Genomic DNA, 23,843 nt, shown 5'->3' with positions numbered 1-23,843 from the left:
CTTGACTTCTGCTTTCACGCCTCATCCATCACTCGTTCTCATCCCGGTCATCCAGCCTTCGGTTTCCGTCACTCCTTTCGCTTCCCAATCCTGGGCAGGACCCTTCCACTCACTTTTTGTATATATATATACCCACATACACACACACCACGTACATACCATTATTAGTCACTCCTTTATAATGCACCCCGTCTCCCTCTTCGCCCTCCTCACCGCCAGCGCCTCAGCCTCCGTCACGCCTGTCACCCCTCGCCAATCCGCCGTCAACCAAAATGTCATTCCCAAGTCTTTCGGAGTGACAGCCGGCCAGGGCAAGGACCAAGTCCAGGTTGGCAGTTGCAGCGGTGCCAACAACAAGCTGATTCCCTGCTATTGCCCTCCCGCACCCGACAGCCCCGAGTTCCTCTCGAAGCTCGCTAAGGCCCTGGCCGATGGCTTCATCTTCAGCAAGGAGCAGGTCGCCGTACCCATCACGCTCGAGAAGTTTAACGACGACTCGGACACATCGTCGAGACCACCAAGCTCCGCGCCACCGCCATGATCCAGGTCATGCAGAACTTCAACCTGACCACCCAGGGCGTCGGCTGCCCAGGCGTGGCCGTCCCGGTTCTCGGCCAGATGCAGCAGACTGGCATCATGGCTCGGAGCCTCGGCTGGTTCGGAAACGAGGGCAAGTAAACATGGCTAGGTTTTACTATCCGCTTTTGGCATCGGCAGGAGAGAGAGGCAAGCTTGACAACCACATTCGTTTTAATTCTTCACACAACACTCCCTTGACACATGGCAACACTCGTTTCGGCATCCGACACTCGTTTTAATTCTTTACATGACGCTCCTTCAACACATGGCAACATTCACTTTCGGCACGACACTCGCTCTTCGTCACTCGTTTTTACTACTACCTTCGTTTTACATTCGCATTGCTCGGCGTTCTTAATGGGCATAATACGGTCGCTTCTTCTTCTTGGGCTGCTCGGTTCTTTTTCTGCTTTTGCTTCTGAGCAGCCGTCCATTCCTTTCGACAAATTCTCACTCGTTTACGGACTTACTCATTCTTTCTTAATACAATGACTTCCACGTCCTTTTTCGGTTAATAACTTTCTCGGATGGCTCACTCGCTGCCTCCGTTTCTTCGACATTCTTTTAATAATTATTTACTCTTCTCGTCGCTCTTTTGCCCAAACACTCCCTCACTCTTTTGGGTACTTCTTTTCGGTCATTCATTTTCCGGTCATTCTTCAATTACCCGCTTTCGACCTGTTCGCCATACCCATTCATGCACTTCCTCAACTTTGCCTACAACCACTCTTTCGGCAGCATCTTCAGTCACTCTTTCAACTATCACTTTGGCTGGGTTTCAATCGTTTCACCAACCGCGCTTTCGGTCACCATCGGCCACCAGCCACTCTCACTCCTTTGCCCATCCGCTTCCTGGATAGCCACTCTCTCAAATACCCTCCTTCACTCATTTCGGGTCGGCTTTCAGTCAATCTTTTACATTTTGATCGCCCTTCTTTCAACACACGATCACTCATTCTATGGCCATCCTCAACGAACTACTGGCCTATCATGCTCACATTCATGGATTTATGCTTTATGATGCGGACGCCCTCTTATTGTACTCTCGCTTATAGACATTTGCTTTTGGTCCTGTATTCTCTGCTGTAGTTTTCTCACACATTCTTTTGGCCCACACATTCTTTTGGCCTCGGAGTCAGGGGCGGATGCAGCATGGGATGGCGCTGGGATAATAGACTTGGATTCATGTATTTATTGCAGCTACGCCTTTATAGTATTCATTAACGCGTTTTCTCCACTCGGTCACAGTTACTGACTGGCCTCTATTGTTGGACAAGCATTGTCAAAAAGGAGTATCGTGGCCCACACTCCGATTCAAGCTCTTTTACAAAACGGAACACGAGGGTGGTTACTGCTTTGACAGAAACGTCCTAAAGCCTGGGGATGTTTTTTAAACTGCGTCATGTTCATCATCGTTTCGTGTTAGCATTCGCCAACACCCCTGGTCCCCCCGTTTCCAGAACCTGAGAAACGACATACTCACCATTGTAACTGATATTTCCCCTAGGAGGAAGTCCGCGGTAAAAAACAAAGATACCTCCAATGAGACGGCAAATGGCATAGGAAGAGGCCGTCGAACGACTAACCGGCTACATGGCACAATTCCGAGAAGAAGGCTGGAACAAGGGTGAGATCACGGGCTTTCTGCCTTACGGCATGTGCGGCGGCATGGCAAACATGAGCCGACAGTCGCGTTTCTACGTACCGAAATCGGATGAAGCCACGCTGCATGACCACCCATTCACCGGCAGAAGCAAGGCCCTCTATTGTTAAGAACGACGAGTTGGAGATTGTGGCTATCGTTAAAAGTCTTGCCAGAAAGACTATGCCTTATGGCCTCCCTTCGTCCTCGCCCTCGTCCTCATTCTCCCCTTCCTCCTCCTCGTCGTCCTCTTCCCCCGGACCCTCTCGGCAGGACAGGCTCACGGCCGGGCCTCGTCCTACTTATTGCGCAAAAGACCACACGGCCCAATGTTGTAGCGGTATGGCTGGGAGACCAGATAAAGGGGAAGGGTAATGGCAACATCAAGGGCAACTAGAAATCGGTATGGATAGCGGCACATGGGTTTTCACAACGAAGTCGGTAGAAAATGAACCGAATCATCATGGTTTGCGTGCTGCGCCCGTTGCCTGAAACCTGGTGCCACGCATGCACCCAGATATGTTGCTGGTTGTTTCTGCCATCGATCGATCTGCTATCCCTCAGCTACGTTACCCTTCACCCGCCTCTCCTGTATAACCCAAGGCGGAAAGCGAAGTTTCCGTAACCCCCCTGATATGGGGCTGAAGGCGAGGCACTGAGTTATCTGATAGCCTTAATTTGTATATCTTCGACCACAAAAGCCAAGAACAGACTATCATACGGATCCTCGATTGACCCTCAGTGCGGCCCGGCCAGTGACCCAGTGACCCAACAAACCCGCCGACTGGCATCTGCAGACGATTGGCACAGCAGCACTTTCCCCCGCGGCCGTTTGTGGCAGCCTGCTTTCAGAGTCTAGACCGTCCCCAAAATATCAATCTGGCGTTGCGCCGCTCGGTGATCTGAACTTGCGTTGGTCAGGGGTGCGGCGCGGCACACTTGTTGAGACACCATCCCATCTTCTAAGATATTGCCACGATTTGCACTCTGCTCCACCTCATTGTTATACTTGCGGATGATACGAGCCTGCCTGATCTGGATGATCGGGGGTTTGACATGACCTCCGTGTTGTTCTCGTAGGATGTGAGTTCATATACACCGATCAAACAACTGAAGGCGGCGTCGAGCTTGTGCCTGGCGAGCTTGTTATTCATATTTATTCTGGCCTCTCTCTATCACGGAAGTTAACATTCACTCTTTTCTCTCCTATTCCCCAAGATACTCTGGTAGTGTCATTTATAGTCCCTTCCCCCTAATCTTTGATCAGTGGATCGCAACAACCACAGACGGCTGCGCCGCCCTTCGCCCATTTTCCGCCAACCCCTTGCTCGAACAACCCACCGATAGTCGATACCCAACTCTCCTCCCCTTTTCAGCAAACACGCGCCCTAATCCTACCAAAATGCGCGCGACATCCGCCCTCACCCTCCTCAGCACCGGTTTCTCCGCCGTCACCACCGCGAGCGGCTTTACCGCGCCGGGGACCAACGCCCTAAACCTGCGTTACGCTGTAAGTCATCACCGTCCCCCGTCCCAGCCATAACACATAACAATCCCCCCCCGCTCCCCCCTTCCCCATTCCCAATCGCGATCACACCCCCCAAATCCCACAACCCAACCCATAAACAACCGCCCAAGAATCCCACGCTCTCAAAAGAACCCCAATTCCCAACCCCCCAAAACCCAAACAAACAAACCAACAACCCCCAAACTAACCCCCCCTCTTTCCCCCACCACAGGCCCCCCTCGCCCTCCTCGCCGCAGCAGCAACCATTCCCAGCACCGCCCTCGCCGCTCCATCTCCCCACCGCGGCGGAGGTGGTGGTAATGACGATGACGATGATGACGACGACGATGAGGGTGGTCGGGGAGAGGGCAGGGGACGCGGGGACGGGAAGGGGAAGGGGAAAGGGAAAGGGGGTGGTGGTGGTGGTGGTGGGACTAATATCTTTGTTATTATCGCTGGGGGTGGTGGTAAGGGTGGTGGTAGTGGTGGGGGTGCCGGTGACGATGCCGGTGCTGTGGCGGGAGGGGGTAATAACGGGACGAACGCGACGGCGGGCGGGCTGATGACGGAGCCTGCGCGGGTGAAGAGGAGGAGGACGATGGGGTTTGTGGATTTGGCGAGGCATATGCGTTGAGGCGGTGGTTGTTGAAGGCGGTGGTTGTTGAGTGGTTCTGGGTGGGATTTGAAAGGGATAGGCGCGTTTTGTGCCTTGAGTAGACGACGTCGAGTAGTAAATAGGCCGGTATATGATTAATGTATTTAGCACCTTATACCATGTATTATCACAATTGCTTTTCCCTCTTTGCCACGGTATCGAAGGAAAACCAGTTGGCCACAGTCTCTTGCCATCGGTGCTTCTCCTGAGTTCCAGTCTCCAGGACCGATAAGTGATACTCCTGCAGTCAGACGCCGAGCCTTGTACAACATCAGCTTCCCTCCTTTCTCCTGTCAAAGACAAACTTTGGAATGAGAAGATTGATATCCAGTGGACAACTTCCCGAGCTAGACGATCCGTGCCACGCCTTAGAAGCTTCATTAATCATCTTCTGCAGGACCCCGGTATATCCTGTCCATCCCTTTTTTGCAGACTCGTTGTCGACCGGTTCGCGACGGGTGTGGAAATAATAGACGAGTAGGCGGCATCCCATACGTCGATCCCATCCAGTCGAACGACCACATGATATGACCGATGCGGTCCCACGCGCTGTGTCCGGGAAGTGACCCTGGTTCCAGCGATAAGCTACGGAGATGAGCAAATGGGAAAAATGCTCAAACTGGGCCCAGTTGAAATCGAAAAACCATGGTTTTCGAACGGGGTAGGGCGGAAACCCGTAGTCCACAAGAAGCATTATCTCGAAGGCGTAATTGCAGTCAGATTCGACAGGGATAAGGGCTGCATTGTCACCCAGAGTTGTGTGGGCCGGAAATTCATGCTTTTGAATTTGGGTTGCCTGTCCATTCTTGAATCGTACAGGATACCGTCCACGGCTTTGAAAACGCGTTGCGGTCGGTGGGGGGTAGTATTTTGCTTTCCGTAACGCTTCGGCAAGATTCCTTCTGTTGAACGAGGGATTGCCGCTTTGTACCCCGGGCGGCCACCCCGCGGTCAAGATGTCGCCGGGAGGGGTCGTTCTGCCGGAAGCAAGGTCTGCGGATAGCGTACTCCCCGGCTTCACGTAAAGGCCACTCGCCTGGGGGAGCTGTTGGAAAGGTAGACCAGGAGGTCTGAGCACAGGAGGGTCAATGGGTCAAGGCCCAGAACGTGCTGGCAAGAGATCGGTCGGCTTAGGCCGGAGAGATCACTCGGCTTAGGCCAGGTGCGGTTACATGCGGTACCACCATCGCTGCTCAGAGAGAGATATCACGGGTTTGGAACCCCCCTTACAGAGGGAAGAGGGGGACAATGACAATTGATTTTGGCAGAGTCTCATAGCATCCTAGGCTCAGCCGTGTGAATCTCATCTTCCTGTGTGTGTGACACCTTGGATCAGTGGCTGTTGGTCTTCCAACAGGAATCTTCGCGGCCATGGAGAACGTGAATAGGCGATGAGGGACGAGCTGGAACAGAAGATGCCTTTTGGGTGAGAGGGTAGACGATGGAGACATATCACTTACACGCATTCTTCGAAGCGAGATAAGAGAGAGAGATCGGCGCGCATCTTCTGATTATCATCTCCGAGTAGCGTTCCCTTGGGGCAAGAACCAGGCACATCCTCATTGTTGGAAAGATGACCTGATGTCCGAGGGCAAGTGCGCCCGAAAACTTCGAGTTCAGAGCGACGATACAGGTTTGTCCGGTTGAGAAGGAAACATACAAGGAACAGGGACATCAGTCAAGCTGCAAGGTGCTAAGGTGCTATGGTGCTAGGACAGAACATAGCACTTAGCAACATAGCGCCTGGCGTCCCATAAGGAAAAGTACGGAGATACTTCGAATCCTAGATAGTATATAGCCACTCGTTCTGGAGAGCTCTGGGAGTTCTCCAGTTAGCAATCACAACTACAGTTCGCTACAAGCTCGAGAGCCTACTGTTGAGATAAGCCTTTGTTGTGCACCCTTTGGCTGCACCGAACCTAAGCACCCTTGAGAGATTACCTTCAACCGAAGCTGAACCCTAACAGGGCAGGGTCCTGAAGTAGGTTCGTCACATAAGCGCGAGGTGTCGTTTATGAAGGTGGGGCCTTTGTCTGGTACTCAAGAGAATGTAAAAAAGAAAAACATACAACACCGAGGATTCGCTGGTCGTCACCGACCCAACTACTGATTCGGCTCTCACGAGGTTAACTAGGGGAGAGCGGACGGGATCCCGTGCTTTCTCGTGGATATGGTCGTATGTGATAGCTGAATGAGAGAGAGTCGTTTACGAGCTATCGTTTCATCATGTAGATTTGTCGTATCTTAAGAATTGGGTTCTCGCGATGATTCTGGGATGGCTGGTGCGATTGCCAATGGTGATGCGAATTGGTTGTTTTGTTTTGATGGTGGGGAGCTTGTTTGGCGGGGCATGAAGCCGACGTCATTGCAGGCTTTGCAATATCACGTGCGATGTCAAGTGTTGTATCACGTGCCGCCGGACCGGCGCTTTTGCATGCGGTCTGACTCGGGCCGCTCACCAAGTGCCGTCAGCCAATCGCCCCGTTGGGAAAGATGGGTCCAGCAATTTCAGCCAATCAGAGCATAAGAACTAACTGTCTGAACCTGGACAGAACCCCCATCCGCCACACCTAGACTCTCCTCCGACCCAAGAGCCCAATCAAGAATTGGGAATAGACACAGAGTCAGCAGCGTTAAGATCTCAGCTCAAGAAGCAGAGCTCCCCACCAATTAACAATTAATTAGCATACGTCTTTTTATCTCAGTTTCTCAGACGATTTTCTCCGGTATTCCGGGGGCTCTGGCGCTTGCGCCAGAGGTGGGGCGATTGTGTGACCTTGGACGTGACTGCAATTTGGCTGTGGCAGTGTCTTTTGTGGCACAGAACCCACTGGACCCACTATACCCACTTTTTGATCGAAATGCCTTTGAAAAACGTCTTGAGGTCGCGATTTGATCTGGGGAGGGGAGGGGAGTACAGCCGCCATACAAAATTGAACAGACCATCTTGAACACTCGTAATTATTTCAACCACCACTACTCCAGTTGATATCAAACTTTGTACGGAGTCTGGTAGATGGCACAGCCTTATGGTGGTGCCTTTTTTAATGTAATTGCACGTCGTTTTTAGTAAATGGTATAGCCAAAGCAAAAAGATGGGAGGGGAGTACAGTCTTTTCCATCTGATGACCCCCATCCCGAACTCCCAACTTTGATGCGAAAAATCTGAAGATTTTCCAGTAGTTACAACCCATGCACTGCAACCTCCGATATCCATCTCAACGCTGCCATTCGAAGTCGACATTGTCTCAAACCCTCTGATGGAAAAGAGCCGTGATGGATGCTGATGACCACTTTGACCGCGTCAGCGCGACTATCTGCACGATCACTGGCGCCAGCGTGCCTCGCCTGGGTCAGATTGAGGCCGTCAAGCGACTGGTTTACGACCAGGGCGACACAGTCCTTGTCGCGGCGACTGGCTAGTGGCTTCGGCAAGAGTGCAGTGCTATACGCCTTTTCGGCACTTACCAACAAGATCACGATTCAAATCGTCCCGCTGACGAAGCGGGGAGAGAACCAACGTGACGACATTGCCAGCAATGTCCCGAATTCAAGCCCAGTCTGGATTGATGCGGACACACACCTCAGAGTCAGCTTGCCCCTCCCCCTCTTACTGAGCCCCTGAGCCCCTGACTAACTGGTTACTCAATATAGAACACAAAAGTATGGCAGGAGATACAGGCTGGACAGTACTCTCATACACTGCTTAGCCCGGAGCAGGCGCTGAATCCAAAGTTCAAGGCGATCTTGCGAAGCCCGGCATTCCACGACAAGATCGGCCTTTTTGCCATTGATGAGCTACATTGTGTCGGCGAATGGAGGGAATTTCGGCTGGACTACACCTATCTACACACGTTGCGGCCGCTTCTCCCCCGCAAAATACCGTGGTTTGGATGTTGTAGTCGCTGGCGCAATTGTGGTTGGCTTCTGTACACCCATTCGCGATTCGAATCAAATCGTGAACTCAGACTAGTTTGGTGGCCAGTTCAATTAAAATCAATCAAAATAAGCCATTGGTTCAATTTGCCAGTGTGGGTCAATTTTGCGAAGCTCAGCTAAAAATGGCCCGCGCGCAGCGGCCTACGCCACACACAAACTGGGTCTAAGATGCTGAGATAAACGTCTTTGGGCTAACTATCCAAACTGTTGAAAGCAGCAAGGCAACGGTGTGGTGCATGTTTCACAAGAAAGACCGCACCAGTTTCCCGGTAACGTGGTGATGAAGGGTCGCTGATATCGTACGGAAGGTGCCAAGCTAAGGTACCTCACCGACCATCCCGTCCCCATCCCCATCCATTTTCCCATTCTTCCCAGCCCATAGAAGCAAGTGCCTACCATCTTCCGACTGTTTCCGCGCACCGGGCCGCCTTCCTCCGCCAACGTCCTTATCTCTCCTTCCCTGAACGCCAGCTGGCCGGCCACCCCAACAACAACTTAACCCCCTCCTTCCACCGGCCACGACCCAACCAGCCAACCTGACGTGGGCAGGTACGACACAGACACCCTCCACCAAATCCAGTGAGCGACGGGTCCGCATCCAACCCAACCCAACCTACCTCAGGAAACACCCCCCCCCCCTCCCCCTCCCATGAAAGATGGAAGATGGAAGATGGAAGATGGAAAGCCCCCGTCTTAAAACGGCGCTCCCCCAGCCGGGCCAGCCCATTCATTCCCATTCCCAACCCCATGCGTTATACCTTCCCCCCTCCACCTCCCCGTCCCCCTCCCCTCACCACCCCCGCCCTCCCCACCCGCCGCCGCAAGATAATGCTCGGCAAGCGTCTGCGCCCATACGGCCGGAGCAGCCGGAGCGGCGTCGGCGCCCCGGTGTCTCTGTCCCTGTCCCTATCTCTGTCTCTGTCCCTGTACGAGTGCCGGTCCCGGGACTCGAGGATGCGTAGTGTCTGCTGGCGGTGGTGCTCGATGTGGGTGCGGTCTAGATGGGCTTGGAGGGTGGTAAAGAGGGTTGATGATGAGGCTAGGGTTGTTGGGGTGTGGGTTGCGGCTGGGGTTACTGCTGTTCTGGTGGTGGTGGTGGTGGTGTAGGTGGGGGAAGGGGTTGGGGGGGTCGGGGGGGTGGTTGAGGTAGGGGTTGTCGGGGTGGTGGGTAGAGGGGGGAGCGGCTTGTTGAGGTCGGGGACTTGGGCTTGTCGGATCGGGACTAAGAATGGAGCTGGGGCTGCGATGCCGAGGCCTATCCCTTTTCCGGCCGTCGTTGCTTCTTGTTCGTGTTCGTGCCCTTGCTCTTTGCGTGTGTAGTATGGGGTTGTCGCCTTCGGGGACAGGGCCCGCGTCTGGTAGACTTGTTGATCGAGGTATACTTGCTGGTCGTGGGAGACTTGCTGATCGATGTTGCCTCGCTGGTCGAGGTGAGTCGGCGGGTGGGCTGGCTGCTGGGCCGCCGGGTGGCCAAGTTGCTGCAACACCCGATCGAGGGTTTCCTTGTTGAGGGAGATGCGACGTCGCAGGGCCTCCGAGTCGCGCATTCTGGGTCTCGAGGCCTTGAACTGAGGCTTCTTAGGCCGGGATAGGAGCGAGCCCATTGTCGTGATGGGTCTGGAGCATGCCTTGGAGCAAGTTAAGTATGTTGTGCGAGGGCTAGCAAGTTGGAGCTGGTGGGAAGCAAAGTTTGTGGAGAGATTTCGGTCTTTGTTGGCACCAGGGGGAGAAAGTGCTGGTGCATTATGTGCTGGCCCTCATCCCCGTCGCGGAGATTTGGTCCCATGTTGAAGATGGGGGTGAGGGGGCAGTCTGATGTTTTCAGGGACCCTAGTGTGCGCAGCTGCACACCAAGGCAAGTGGCCTCTGGCTGGATACAACAGGAAGAAGGGTGACCGAGTATTCTACATGTCACTTCAGTTAAACTTGGCACACCGAGGTCATGACTGTTGAGTGTATGACCTGTGCCTCTTTGATTATTTTCATTTTCACTTACCGGCATCTGATCTCAAAGACTCGGGTCCTCGGGTAAACTAGACTCTCTTTGAGCATCGCATCGCAGGTACTTACATGGGCAATGCGGCTCTTGTTACAAACGCCACGGGTTCATATCTCGCTTGGTCCTAGTTTTTCTTGTTATCCTCAGACATCAATCAACAACGACCACGGAGCTACCCTAACTCGCAGCACCCAAATAACTGTATGGCTTAGGCACCCCCTCAGAATAACACTCACACAAACGATTGGGAATTAATACTCAAGTTGAGACCATGATGACTTTGATTTTGTGACTTTGCTTGAAATTTGCATTCAGGTCTTTGGACACACAGCTCCAGCTTTATTCTTCACCCCAGAACTATTAACTATTTACAAAGACAACAGGAGATGTCTCGGCTTCCAAATAACAAACATAATCGCTATCTACTCTCCGCTCTACCCACGTCAATATACCCAGCCAAAGAAGGAGTCATGACGTCGTAACCCGGATATCAACAGCCTCATCAGATCCATCCCCCTGTCCTGATTTCAACCAGATATCAACAGCCCAAGCCCGGGCCAGCACACAGGATATACCCACTACGAAACACGTCAAAGAAAAAAAAACAAGATTGCAACCCCTCCCACTCCCTTCAGCCATCACTCCCCAAGCCCCTTCTCCCCACAACCACTCCAAACAACCAACCCCTCAAACATAAGCGCGGTGATGAGAATGCGAGCTCCTCCTGCTCCCATGGCGGTGACCACTGTGGCTGCGATGGCGGCTATGGCTATGCCCCCGGCTATGGCTGCGCCGCCTAGTCTCAACATAGCGCTTCTCGCTCTTGACCGCATGATCGCCATGGATCCACGCCATCACAGCCGTCACAAAAAAGAACACGGTATTCATGATCCCCAGAGCGAAGCACGCCTTGAGCATACTACACGTCTTACTCGCCGCGACATCGACGCCGGTAAAGCCCACGGAGCCGAGGATGCCAAAGTCGAGGTCAACGCTCGAGCCGGGCTGGACGGAGACGCAGTCGGCGCGGGCGATGAAGCGCAGATAGTAGACGCCGGCGATCAGCGCGCCGACAAAGGCTAGGTCGATCACCCCGACGAACTGGGCGTTGGCCGACGACCGGTGGTAGCTGAAGAGTGTGAAGATGGCCCAGGCGAGTGCGAGGACCGATACGATGAAGAGGACTAGGATGTAGGCCGGGGTCATGACGTTGGCTTCGAGGTGGATGTTGACGAACCAGGCGAGCATGCCCATGATGGGGATCTGGATGGGGGGGTTAGTGGGTTGGTGGAGGTTGTGGTGGTGATGGTGGTGAGGTATATTGAATTATTGATTGCTGCTTACCAGGGTGACGATCTCCAAGAAGCGCCAAAAGGCGAACATGATTCCGAATAACATGACGGCGGTGTTGTTGATGCGCAGTCGGTTATTTGTGCTGTTTGGTTTCCAGCGATCGCGGTTTTGAAGTCGCGGTGAGATTCGAGAATCCAGCCGGAACTGGGACTTGGTTGGGTGACTTCTGTTGGGTGCCCGATTTTCTAATTCGTGGCAAGCACGGTGAGATCCTGCTGCCGGCGCAGCCAAAGGGGGATTGGTTCCCGGGCTCCGGGCTCTCTCCCAAGTCGATTGTGCGACCCGTGCCGCCGCAAGTGCTTGTGTCGCTGTTAGGCAACTTTCAAGGTTGGCCTCCACGTGATGCGGCGAGGATAGGCTCGCTCGTACAGATTACACCGAATTGGTATATCTGGGTCCCAAGAATAAATCCCAGTGCCTCTCTTGAGAGATGCAAGCAGAAGCCTTATGACGTCTGTGCTGATCGCCCTGTCGCAAACCCAGCCCGAGGATGCAGGCAAGCGGGGTTGATTCGATGGTTGGCACAGGAACAAGCTCAGGAACCGTGCCGCTAACTGAAAGGAGCGGAAGGTGCTGACCCGGAAAGCTGCAAACGAGGAGCAACGGAAAAGGTTCAGGAATTGCGGAATTAAAGATGAGATGATTGCTTCTTTGCAAGTTAAGAAAATCCAGGAAAAGACAGACCGCAAAAGCCAATAACCCTCACCTCCACCAAAAGACCTGCCATCTCATCGTCTCGTCGAGAAAAAGAAGGCTGGGCTTGCAGCTTTTCCCAATTTAACCAATCAGCGCGAGGCCTGGTTGCTCGGCATCGGCTCCGCTGGCATAAATCCCGATGGCTGGTGTCACTTCAAATCGGGGCGCTGTGTTGTGGCTGTCTCACGCATGCTTGGCTTCGAGAAACTTGACTATGAGTTTGTCCCATCTTCAATCAACGGTGCAACACCGGAACCTGAGCGCCTGAAACATCTCGAAGAACCGGCCCCACGCCGTCCGCCTCCGGTTCCCGGACCCACACCGGCCGCAGCGCCGGACCGTTCCTTTTATGGGCCCACTGACAATGCCGGGTATTAGGTATCCTGTGAAGAATGAGACGCCATCCCTCAATCGTAGCTGGTACAAAAACTCTCGGCAACAAATGATCGAGGGGACGGAAGTGTTGGGAGACCACTCTATACTTATGTAGAGGACAGACCGAGGCTCTCCGTAATGTTATCGCCCGTTATCAGTGTTTCCTTATCGCTGGACGACCTCCCCACCTTCCTAGCATGGGGATGCCCCCACTGTCAGCAACACTCGAAAGCGGGCTTCAGGGCTCGGTGATAAGTTCCATGAAACGGCTGGATCGTCAGGAACTGCCATGCTTCCCCGCGGCGACGGGCGCATGGCAGCGGCGGTAACTGCCCGGTAGGCACTGTAGCCATCGGCTGGGCCCGCCCGATCTCTCAGGTCCGTGAGCCCGGCTCCCCGGGAATGGGAATAGCCATGCAACACATTCCCATCGAAGCACATCCTGAAGCATGGAGGGTTCCACTTTGCCTCTGGGGGTTCCATTCTGCTACTTGCGCTGTGGATCCCGCCGAGATACGGAAACAAGATAAGCGCTCCTGGTTACGCTTGGACATTGAACATGTGCGTGGCATGCGACCAAGATGGGACCGCGGATTGCCATTAAAAGCTCGCTCTCAGGGCTCGTGACATTACCGGGAATATGTGATACCCCCTGGCAATTGGACGAAGTCTCTTTCTTCCGTCTGCATCACTTTCCGGGTCGAGTCTTCCTGCAATTCGGCCACTGCCATTCTCCTTCCACTCACCATGGATGAAGACCAGATTCCGTCCCAAATTCTCCCGGAGCCGGCTCCGAAGCGGACCCTCGGTTCTCGATTACACGCCGTGAAGAGGACGCTTCTCACGAAAGAAGGCCTCATCGGCAACTACGACTATGCCTTCCTCTTCCGTCCTAATCTCCCTTTCATGAAAAAGGCTGATCGGCCGCCACCCTTCTTCGGCCTCAATGACCGGATGCCCGTGGTATTGGCCCTACTCCTCGGCTTCCAACATGCACTCGCTATGCTGGCCGGCATCATCACGCCGCCCATCATCATGGCCGGCGCCGGCGGCGTCAACCTCAACACCGAACAGACCCAGTACCTGGTATCCACCGCCCTGATCGTGTCTGGCATCCTGTCCACCATCCAAATCACCCGCTTTCGCATTCTCAAGACCCCCTACTACATCGGGACGGGCCTGATCTCGGTGGTTGGCATCTCCTTTGCCATCATCCCGGTCGCCTCGGGCGCCTTCAGCCAGATGTACGCCAACGGCTTCTGTCCGACCGCTGAGGACGGCACGCCGCTACCGTGTCCGGATGCCTACGGGGCCGTACTGGGCACCGCAGCGGTCTGTTCGCTCCTCGAGATCCTCATCTCGTTCGTGCCTCCCAAGGTCATTCTGCGCATCTTCCCGCCTATCGTGACGGGGCCGACCGTCATGCTGATTGGCATCAACTTGATCGCCTCCGGTTTCAAGAATTGGGCCGGCGGTTCTGGCCCTTGCGCCGACGCGAACCCGGCCGAGTTTTTTGCCCTGTGCCCTGATATCACCGCACCCCATGCCCTCCCCTGGGGCTCGCCCGAGTATCTTGGTAAGCCACTCTGGAATCTAGGAGCATGCATCCCCTGACTAACAACCCCCAGGCCTTGGATTCTCCGTGTTCGTGACCATCATCCTCTGCGAGCGCTTCGGCTCGCCCATCATGAAGTCGACCAGCGTGGTCATCGGCCTACTAACAGGCTGCATCATCGCCGCGGCGTGCGGGTACTTTGACCGGTCCGGCATCGACACGGCGCCCGCGGCGTCCTTCATCTGGGTGCACACGTTCAAGCTGTCCATCTACGGGCCGCTGGTGCTGCCGCTCATGGCCGTCTTCATCATCTGCGCGTGCGAGGCCATCGGCGACATCACGGCGTCGTGCGACGTGTCTCGCCTCGAGGTCGAGGGCGACATCTACGAGAGCCGCATCCAGGGCGGCGTGCTGGCCGACGGCGTCAACGGCCTGCTCGCCGCCCTCGCCACCATTACCCCCATGACCACCTTTGCCCAGAACAACGGCGTCATCGCCCTCACCCGCTGCGCGAACCGCTCCGCCGGGTATTGTTGCTGGTATGAACCCCCCCCCCAAACACCCCATCGCCACCTCAACCACTCTAACCCCTCCCCTTTCAACAGCCTCTTCCTCCTCCTCGCGGGCATCTTCACCAAATTCGCCGCCTCCCTCGTTGCCATCCCCTCCGCCGTCCTCGGCGGCATGACGACCTTCCTCTTCACCGCCGTCGCCGTCTCGGGGCTCGCCATCGTCGCCAAGGGCGTGCCCTTTACGCGGCGCAACCGTTTTGTGCTCACCGCGGGCCTGGCGCTGGGGTATGGCGCGACGCTGGTGCCGGATTATTTTGAGGGGGTGTTCCGCGGGGTGGCGGAACAGGATAAGGCGTTGAGGGGGTTTTTGGATGCCATTGCGTTGGTGATGGAGACGGGGTTTGCGGTCACGGCGTTGGTGACGGTGGTGTTGAATTTGGTGTTGCCGGTGGAGTTGGAGGAGGGGGAGGAGGTGAGGGCTGGGGAGGGGGATAGTGTGGTTGGTGGTGGTGGAGGTGGTAGGGGGAGGGTGAGGTCGGTTGATGAGGGAGTGGTAGGGGGGAGGGGGAGTGGCAGCGGGGATGATAGTGGGGAGTTCAAGGGGGGTAAATCTGCGTAAATCTGCTTAGGGGGCGTTGAGAGGGTTTGCTGTGTGTGTTTGGATACCCGGTTGGTTATGTGTGGTGTTGGTTTAGTGCATGAGGTTTGGGATACGGGATGATTGGAAATGTTTCTCTGTGTTACTGTTGAGATATTAGGAATTGTGGAAGAAACTTCTTGGATATTAAGAATTATGGAGGAAACCTCTTGGTTACCAAGAATGATTATAAAGAAGCCTCTTATACGACCCAAGTACTCTGATCAAGCCGCCTCCAACGAGCCCTCGTGTCGATAATACTCCTGCATCGACACATAATGATCCGCCAGATGCCCAATACTCGACGCCATAATTATTATTATTATTTCTCTTATCACGCTAGGTACTAAGTACATGCGGTCCCTCAGCAATTAACTCGGTAGGAAAAACCATGCCTAAGCTGGATGAAAACCTCCGCACCTTCGTTGCGGCCTTGCCGCTACCCCGTGGATCCATCTCCTCGAAAGGGCTCACCCACCTTCCGAGGTCAAAGTAACGAAATAGATAAAATGAGTCGTAACCTCTGTTCCATCGATGCCCTTCTGCTACTCCGCTTCGGCCCCGCCGCGGGCCTCTTCGTTGTTCTCATTTTCCAGCTCCACCGCCAGCCGGAACTCGTTCAGCCTCCCCAGCCCAAGCACCCACCCCACCACTATGGCAGCCTTCTCCACGTCATCTAGCCACTCCAGTAGCTCTGCGCCGTCGTCTGGCCAGGGATGAGGTTTATCTGCGGCTCCGTTGCATCCGAGTACGAGGTGTTCGAATGTCTCGCGCGCCATACCGCAGCGGCATACCGGCGTTACTACCTCGGGGACCCTCCTAGTAAAGAGGAACCCTCGAAGCCCAATCTTCCCGGTCCTCGCTTGCACTAGGAGAGTACTCTTCGCCTTCGATAGCTCCCAGGCTGGGTCCCTCGACCGGTGTCGGTTCATGATAGAGGCGTCGAACCGCGCGGTCGCATCGGCCGGTTCGAGGGCCCGCCCCGGGTTCCTAGCGACCACCCTAGCTACCTCACTCTCCCATCTTCCAATCCACTCCCTTCTCATTGCCTCCTCCATCCACCTCTCGAGCTGTTTCTTGTGGTTTGGTACTGGGCCGGTTGACCCTGGCTCTAGCTCCTCCTTTTCCGGCCTCGACTCGAGGGGGGCCCACTCCTGTGCCCACCTCTTCTTCCATTCGCCTGAGCCCTTTTCCGCTGGTGCCGTTGCTATATCGTCTATCTCCCGCCGAGGCCCTTCCTCTCCCCCTTCTGCGCCTCCGCCGCAGGATCGCAGCGATTGTGGCAGGGGTCTGGCGGATTAGCCTCGCCTCCTCTGATATCCTAACCCGATCCTCGAAGGCAAGGAGCCTCCTGTTGAGGTACAGGTCGATGGGTGGGCAATAGGTTTCTGTCTCCAAGCTCCGTATTGGGGTAGCCTTGTAGGCCCCAGCGACCACCCTGAGGCACTCCGATTGGATCTTTGCGAGTTCCTTTGCGGCCCCGCGGGGGGGGGGCCCCTACCTCTGTAGGGGTGTGGAAGGCTGAGGCTCCATACGCGATCGCACTGCGGATCACTTTCGAGTAGATCTCCCTCGCCCTCGCGAAGGTACACCCCCACGTCTTTGCGGCGAGCCTTGTTAGGGCACAGGTCTGGGTCTTCATCTTCTTCCTCACCGCCGCGAGGTGGGCGCGGTACCTCAGCTTCCTATCGAGCCAAACCCCAAGGAATCTAGCATCCTCAACTGGTTTCAGCTCTACCCCCCCGATCGTTAGGGTCTTCTCGATCGGGACCCTTGCTCTCGAAAAGTGGATTAGTTCGCTCTTCGCTGGCTCGAATTCCATACCCCTCTCTGCTGCCCAACCTGCACAGTGTCCCCAGGCCTCCGCTAGGATGCCGCAGGTACCCTCCGTCGTCTCCGCTACGGCCAGGATATTGGTGTCGTCTGCGAACCCTACCACGATTGCCCCCCTTTCGACGCCATAAAAAACGCCAGGTTATCCGCAGAGCAATGGAACACGGCGCTCTCCAGATCCAGCATCATGATTCTCCCATCCACGAGTTGAAAGTTTGACAAGTTGCTGTCATCCTGATGCACTCCAAATGCGTGCAGTGCTCGATAACACGCCTGGAGTAGAGCTGACAGCTCTTCCAACTCCATCGTTGCACCCTCGGGCGAGGAGAGTGAGGCGCCTCCCAGCTGCTCAACCAGCATGGCTCTTGATCCATTGTAGCGTAGACAACCATAAAACTGTGGTATCACTACACCCTGTAGAGGCTTTAGCCGGCGGTAAGCCTCCACTTCAGTGTGGAAATACTCCGCCATGATTTCTTCCTCTTCGCCAGGTTTCTGCATCTTCAAGTCTACGCGGTCCGGCAGAAACCATTCTGGAAAGGCCGTTTTAACGTACGGCCAGAAAAAAGCGGGCAGGAATCCGAGAAGCCAGGTGATCAGGACGGCTACGATGGATGGGCGAATCTGGAGTCCGAGAACATGTGGGTGGATGTCAGAGATCCCAGAGGCCGTGGCTGAAATGTAGCGCGTCCTGAACCAGAATTTCTTTGCTCGGGACCATCTGTCAGCGAGGGTAGATAACCAAACCATGGGATTACTACTCACGACCGGCTTTGTTGGAGGCTCCCGTGGGCTTGATCCGGCGCGAGCTGCGGACAGCCGGTAGCGCTCGGGCTCCCCAGGGCGTTTGTGCTTTGGTAGTCGGATCTCATAGTTGCCAACTGGAGGGGCGGCCGGCTGGGTGTTGTGTGCATCTCATGAGGAAGGAAACGCGTTGAGTTGGTGTTGCGTGAGAGGTCCACGCAGGGGTTTTGACTCGCCCATGTGTCACGCGCTCAGTTCAGTCAGTCGATAGTGCCAAAGGGGTTTGTTTGTTTTGGAGCCACCCCATGCATCCCATTTGTTACCTATTATGCCCGTGGGCGGGATGACAGATAGGTACTAAGCTCAAAGGCAAACCTACCTGAAATTAGCTGGTATCGCCCCTTTGTCGTGCTTAATCTTGACCATATTTCCTACGGACAGAACACGCACGGCTCAACTGGCTTGCTATGTGGGACCGCCGACGAGGTTCGTCCCAGTCTATTGCATTACATTATTACTTACCAGTACCAGAAGCATCATATACACATATCCCAAAAACCACGCCCTTAAACCCCCGGGGCCATCATCTGTCCTCACTATACACCCCCCATTTCCCAAACTCCACCCGCACCGGCACCAATCCAACGCCTCTAACCCACTCAAATCCATTCCCAACCGTACCACACCCAAAACCTCACGCAGCCCGGCAAGCCGAGCTTGTTGTTGGTCTTGCGGGTCATGACCTTGGTGATGGCGTGGCGGATGGTGACGCCAGCTTTCTCGACGTCCTTCTTGGACAAGCCCGACGTGACGCACACCTTGAGCGCCGGCGTGACCGTGTACGTGTTGGTCTTGAGGCTGGCGTGCTGGGAGATGGGCATGGTCTTGAGCCGCGTGACGAGCACGCCGTTGGCGAGCGCCTGTTCGAGGGAAGAAGGGGGTTAGTCTCTTGTGCGTGTCCATGTGTGTGTTTGGGTGGAGGGGGGTATTAGGTTAGGGGGGCTTACCTCGTCGACGCACTCCTGCAGCAACCGCTCCTGGTCCTCGACACTCAGGCGGCGCGCCGCGACGACCTCGGGCTTGAACACCATGAGCATGATGGGATTCTCGGGCGCGCTGGAGCACACGACCCAGTCACTCCGGGGATCGAGCTGGGCGCGCATGAAGCGGATGTTCTCGCGGCACTGCAGCAGGATCTCAGGGTTGGATTGCAACAGGTTGATGCTCTCACTAGCCGTGACGGCGAGCATGGCGGGAAGCGCGGCCGAGAAGGTGTAGGCGGTCGACGAGACGCGCTGGTGTTCCACCACATCTTTGGCCCCCGCACAGAAGCCACCGCCTGCGCAGAGCGGACCTGCGAGCGAGCCCACAATCATGTCCACTTGGGTTGGGTCTACGTTTTGCGCCTCGGTTAGGCCCCGGCCGGTGCGGCCGAGCACGCCGAAAGACCAGGTCTCGTCAAGCATGAGGCGGAACTTGTATTTCTCCTTGAGCTCGATCTGTCGGACCGTTAGCGAAGCATATCCCGGTTCAACCTGCGGAAAAAACTTACTAGCTTGGGCAGGTTGTTGATGTCGCCAGTGGTCTCAAACAGCGCCTCGGTGACGATGAACCGCCGCGTCAGCTTCTTGCCGGCCTGCTCCTTGACCACCTTGCGCATGACCTGCTCGAGTTCTTCCAGGTCGCCATGGTTGTACCACTTGACATTGCTCCGCGAGATCTCAAGGCCACGTCGGATCGAGTAGTTGACGCCCCTATCCGCGACAATGATATCGCCTCTCTTGCAAAACGATGGAATCACGCTTGAGATGGTCGAGAAAGAATGCGCGTAGACGATGCAGCCCTCGGTGCCGAGATACGAAGCGATGTCAGCTTCCGTCTTCATGTGAACGTCTTGGGTGCCGTAGAATTGCGGGGGACCGCAGGGGCCGACACCGTAGGTGCGTAGGGTCTGGATGGCCTTCTCCTTGATCTGTTCGTTGGCGTTGAAGTTGTAAAAGTTGTACGACGCGAGGTTGGTGACTGTCTTGCCGTTGGCGAGCTTCGACTTCGGGCCCGTGGGTCTAACATGGTCAGCCGGAGTCTTTCCACCCGAGTATTTTGTGGCCCCTTACCCAACAAGTACAGGCAATTTCTCCATCTCGGCCTCCTCCTGGGCGGTGACCGGCGCCACCAGCGGCTCCGGTGTCCATTCTTCAACCAGTTCATCAATTTCCTACCTCGCCTTGGTTAGCCAATCCTCTACCGCCCTCCCTTCCAACTGGGAAAAACTCACGTCCTCGGTCAACTTGACATAATTTTGTTTCGATGTCGAGTAGCTGGGCGCGAGGAGGTATCGGATGAAGAAGATGACGAGCACTAGTTCGATGGCCGAGCGCACAGGGTCGTTCTGGTAACTGGATTGGACGTAGCGGATGAGGACGGCTGAGCCGGGCATTTTCTGGAAGGTGACCGCTGCTTCCTGGAGCCATTGATCCAGATGCGCCTGCACCTCGTGCAGGTCCATTTTTTACGTTCGGTGTGTGGTTTTGCTTGCGTGGTTGTGTCGCTTTGCTCTTGATTCTCTTGATTATGTCGGGGATAGATTGGAATTGAGAATTGACTATATGTTGGGGATGCGACGTGGTGTGGTTGCCCCTGAGTTGACTTTCCAAGTTAGATGGATCTGCGCTTGCACAGAGAAAAGAAGTTCTGGCGGTAGCTTCGGGAGCCGCGACGCGTGTCGCCGACAGAGCCGGCGGAATTCGAAGACGGGGCCGTTGCATGGTCCGTTCCACAATTTTCAGGGGAAACAACGCAAATCCATGGGTACTGGACAGGGGTCGCCCACCGAAACTTGGCAATTGAATTCAGGCCTCCAAGTCGACGGGTTTTTCAATCTGCAGGAGTAACTATGAGACAAGTGCCGAAAGAGTGCCCACATCGAGGACGTATGGCATAGATGTGGTAAAAGAAAAAAAAAAAAAGAACCACACACTTCTCGACATAACCACCCTGCTACAGAATGCGGCCATCGACCCAGAACGCCGGTCATATCGAAGGTCAAACCCCTTCTCACTTATTGAGCACACTGGGAGGGAACGAGAAGCAAGCAGCCACGATCACTGTGTTATTACCTTCTAATCAAGGTTTCAGGTGGTGGAGAACCAGGACAAGGGTAGCAAAACAAACCGCATAGATACACACGAGACCGACCGAATACAGCGATACAAGTTGATTCCACAAGAACCTGCCCCAGTTCCGTCGCCAAAGAAAAAAGAAAACAAGAAAGACAGCGCATTACGCTTGCATAGTGTATCCTCTCTTTCAGATCCGAGTCGCCTGACTCGTGCGACCGGTCGACGTATTAAACAGTGTACAAAACCGACCCCTTCTATTGCTCTCCCTCCAAGATCTCAACCTTTAAAACGCCGGGCCCACGCTTCAAATGTACATCGCCCTCTTGTCAGAACCACTCGTGGCCGTCGCTCGGGAAGACTCCGCAGTTGAAGTCCAGATACCCGAGTAACCTGGGGAGCCAGTGCCAGTGGGGGTCTTGCCACGCGTGTTATCGTGGTCCAGGCCAGTTGGCTGCACCAAGGCGGCGTCGTTTAACGGCTTCAACAAGCTGTCTGGGAGAGTGATATGCTTGCCAGCCACGACCGGACCGACAATGAGCGCTAGGAACACGACTAGCAAGACGAAGTAAAGGATAGCATAGCGAACGACGCGTCTCCTGCGGAGTTTGGTCTGCTTCATCGAGTAGATGGGAGGGCGGATTTGTCGGCTGTGGTTTTGTCAATTGCCTATCCCTTTCATACATGGACGGGGTTTTTACGTACCTTGGGCGAAGCCAGAACAGCATGATGGAGTGCAGCTTGTCGATTTGCGGGACAAGGATGATGGGGGCCATGAGGAAGAGGATGATGTGGCCGAGAACGAAATCACCGCCAAACATGCACAGCTCGGTGATCTTGCACAGATACTCACGAGCCGGCTGCGACATCGAGTGCCATCCCATTGAGTACCATTTACCAGTCCAGAACGCAATATTGGACTGATCGGTCTTGAACTCCCTCGTGAGTGTCAAAGAGATGATCAACTTGAAGATGAAGCGCTGGATGGCAATGCTCGTAATCATGCCCAGAAGGGTACTGGGGAAATCGAAGCTCTGCAGGACGAACATGACCTCGAACATGACCAAAAACACAATGACAGCGATGGCGTGGGCAATCGCGGCAAGAACAGAGCCGAACTTCTTGCAGCACATGCTCAAGACAGGGCCCATGCAGCAAGCCATTGCGAAGAAAAAGGCAAGAGCGCCGGCGTTGACACCGATGGGGGCGAAAGCGACGATGGCTACCCGGAGGAGCGAAGCGGTTGGCTTCGTCTCCGACTTCCGGACACCTGTCTGAGCGTTGATGAACAGGTAAGGGATCAGCGTCACTGCGACAAGCAGAAGGGGAGCCATGATCTCGGCCCAAAACAGGTTGGTAATGGCAGCCCGAGATACATCGGAGGATCCCTTGCTCGACGGGTCTCCCAGAGCTTTGCGCTTGTAACCTGTAATCCTCGTGCGGGACAGACGGCAGAAGGCGATCCACGATGACGCGTGCGAGCGGGAGTTGCCACGGGACAACCAACGGAGGTAGTCGCGGTAGTCGATGAAGAAGTCCGTCCACGAGAACTGGTGGGGGTTGTAGAGGAAGGGCGAGACGACCAGCGCCACCAAGGAGACCCAGAAATAAACGAGAGCCCCCTGCCAGATGGTCACTGTCGCAAACAGGAGCATCAGCAGCGTGCGAGCGCCGAAATAGATGGAGGGACCAGCAAATCGAGAGTACAGCACCCCAAAAGGAATGCGGGCTGTGGCGAACCCACGGCCTGTACCGATGTACCTGGCACCTCCGAAAGTGATATCTTGCGACACCGAGGTTGCGTAGATCTGACAGACGAAGACCTCAAAGAAGGGCGAAAGGGAACCGAGATGCTTGGCGAAACGGGTGGCGGCGCGTAGCGGGCCGCGCTCCGACAGTTCCTGCACGATAAGAGGGACGAACGAGATGAAGTAGACGAAGAAGATGGAGAGGATGCAGCGGTAAACCCAATCCATGAGAGCGTCGGTGTTCGCGCAACCAGTGGGGAATAGAGGATCCGTGATGGGCACGTCGGGGTTGTATTCGCATGGAATCGTCTCCCTCCGGAGAGCGCCGATTTGCAGCATGGAGACCATGAACAACTGCACCGACAGCATGATAAACATGTTGTTGACGTGGAAACCGGGATGGGCGTAGTAGAACGAGAGGAAGCGATCGAGCGGCAACTGCGTCCCCAAGTAATAGTACTCTCTGGAAAGCATCTGCTCGCCCATACCAGTTCCGATCTTGGTCGTGAAATTGAGAATGGAACCAAAACCAAGATCACGACCTTTACCGCACTGGTAGTATTCGCAATGCTTGATGCGACCACCACGCAAAAGAGCGTTCATACCGGCGTAAATATCTTCGTTGAGATGGAGACCCTTCTGTGCCTTGGAGACGCCGCCACGAGTCGTCATGAAAATGCCGTTGAGGAAATCAGGGTGACCGTAATGAAGCTTGCCACCGACCTGGGCGAGGGTTCTTGCAAAGAGCGTACCGAACGTCTGTTCTTATGCCGGCGGCAATATCACCGAGGATACCGATGTTCTCCGAGAAAATGTATTCGCGAGCACCCAGAATAGCGACGGGGGCGACGGAAGCGGTCTTCACTCCGGGGGTGTAGGGGGATACCTCGATCAGTCGACATCTCCTCAAACTCGGCGAGGACACTGCGAATCTTCAGGCATTCCTCGAGGTA

The 23,843-nt window shown here is 55.1% G+C and overlaps 8 protein-coding genes across 8 annotated transcripts in view; 3 read left to right on the top strand and 5 right to left on the bottom strand.

Moving 5' to 3' along the window:
• Positions 1-181: 181 nt before the first annotated feature.
• Positions 182-541, top strand: CHGG_09754 (uncharacterized protein; the record flags this gene model as incomplete). The annotated part of the gene is made up of 1 exon (XM_001227680.1): positions 182-541. The coding sequence occupies one exon, from the start codon at positions 182-184 to the stop codon at positions 539-541; it is 360 nt and encodes a 119-aa protein (XP_001227681.1).
• Positions 542-3,623: 3,082 nt separating this feature from the next.
• CHGG_09753 (uncharacterized protein) lies at positions 3,624-4,362 on the top strand (the record flags this gene model as incomplete). The annotated part of the gene is made up of 2 exons (XM_001227679.1): positions 3,624-3,731; positions 3,961-4,362. 2 exons carry the CDS (start codon positions 3,624-3,626, stop codon positions 4,360-4,362), a joined length of 510 nt encoding a protein of 169 aa, XP_001227680.1.
• A 4,712-nt stretch (positions 4,363-9,074) lies between these two features.
• On the bottom strand, positions 9,075-10,324 carry CHGG_09752 (uncharacterized protein; the record flags this gene model as incomplete). Its single annotated transcript, XM_001227678.1, has 3 exons — positions 9,075-9,950; positions 10,043-10,165; positions 10,319-10,324. 3 exons carry the CDS (start codon positions 10,322-10,324, stop codon positions 9,075-9,077), a joined length of 1,005 nt encoding a protein of 334 aa, XP_001227679.1.
• Positions 10,325-11,008: 684 nt separating this feature from the next.
• Positions 11,009-11,719, bottom strand: CHGG_09751 (uncharacterized protein; the record flags this gene model as incomplete). Its single annotated transcript, XM_001227677.1, has 2 exons — positions 11,009-11,584; positions 11,666-11,719. The coding sequence occupies 2 exons, from the start codon at positions 11,717-11,719 to the stop codon at positions 11,009-11,011; spliced, it is 630 nt and encodes a 209-aa protein (XP_001227678.1).
• Positions 11,720-13,492: 1,773 nt separating this feature from the next.
• On the top strand, positions 13,493-15,431 carry CHGG_09750 (uncharacterized protein; the record flags this gene model as incomplete). The annotated part of the gene is made up of 3 exons (XM_001227676.1): positions 13,493-14,321; positions 14,374-14,839; positions 14,906-15,431. The coding sequence occupies 3 exons, from the start codon at positions 13,493-13,495 to the stop codon at positions 15,429-15,431; spliced, it is 1,821 nt and encodes a 606-aa protein (XP_001227677.1).
• Positions 15,432-15,994: 563 nt separating this feature from the next.
• CHGG_09749 (uncharacterized protein) lies at positions 15,995-17,753 on the bottom strand (the record flags this gene model as incomplete). The annotated part of the gene is made up of 3 exons (XM_001227675.1): positions 15,995-16,636; positions 16,951-17,398; positions 17,503-17,753. 3 exons carry the CDS (start codon positions 17,751-17,753, stop codon positions 15,995-15,997), a joined length of 1,341 nt encoding a protein of 446 aa, XP_001227676.1.
• A 932-nt stretch (positions 17,754-18,685) lies between these two features.
• On the bottom strand, positions 18,686-20,532 carry CHGG_09748 (uncharacterized protein; the record flags this gene model as incomplete). Its single annotated transcript, XM_001227674.1, has 5 exons — positions 18,686-18,946; positions 19,034-19,525; positions 19,579-20,089; positions 20,141-20,241; positions 20,302-20,532. The coding sequence occupies 5 exons, from the start codon at positions 20,530-20,532 to the stop codon at positions 18,686-18,688; spliced, it is 1,596 nt and encodes a 531-aa protein (XP_001227675.1).
• A 917-nt stretch (positions 20,533-21,449) lies between these two features.
• Positions 21,450-23,843, bottom strand: part of CHGG_09747 (1,3-beta-glucan synthase component) — a gene marked incomplete at both ends in the record, with an annotated part of 5,981 nt that continues 3,587 nt past the window's right edge. Inside the window, 2 exons of the mRNA XM_001227673.1 lie at positions 21,450-21,792; positions 21,848-23,626. Coding sequence (XP_001227674.1) covers positions 21,450-21,792; positions 21,848-23,626 — 2,122 coding nt within the window. The remainder of the gene's footprint in view (positions 21,793-21,847; positions 23,627-23,843) is intronic.

Source organism: Chaetomium globosum, genomic scaffold (genome assembly GCF_000143365.1).
Source record: "Chaetomium globosum CBS 148.51 scaffold_7 genomic scaffold, whole genome shotgun sequence".
Lineage (NCBI taxonomy): Eukaryota > Fungi > Ascomycota > Sordariomycetes > Sordariales > Chaetomiaceae > Chaetomium > Chaetomium globosum.
Note: the sequence above shows the minus strand (reverse complement) of the source record. Positions and strands in the feature narration are given on the sequence as shown.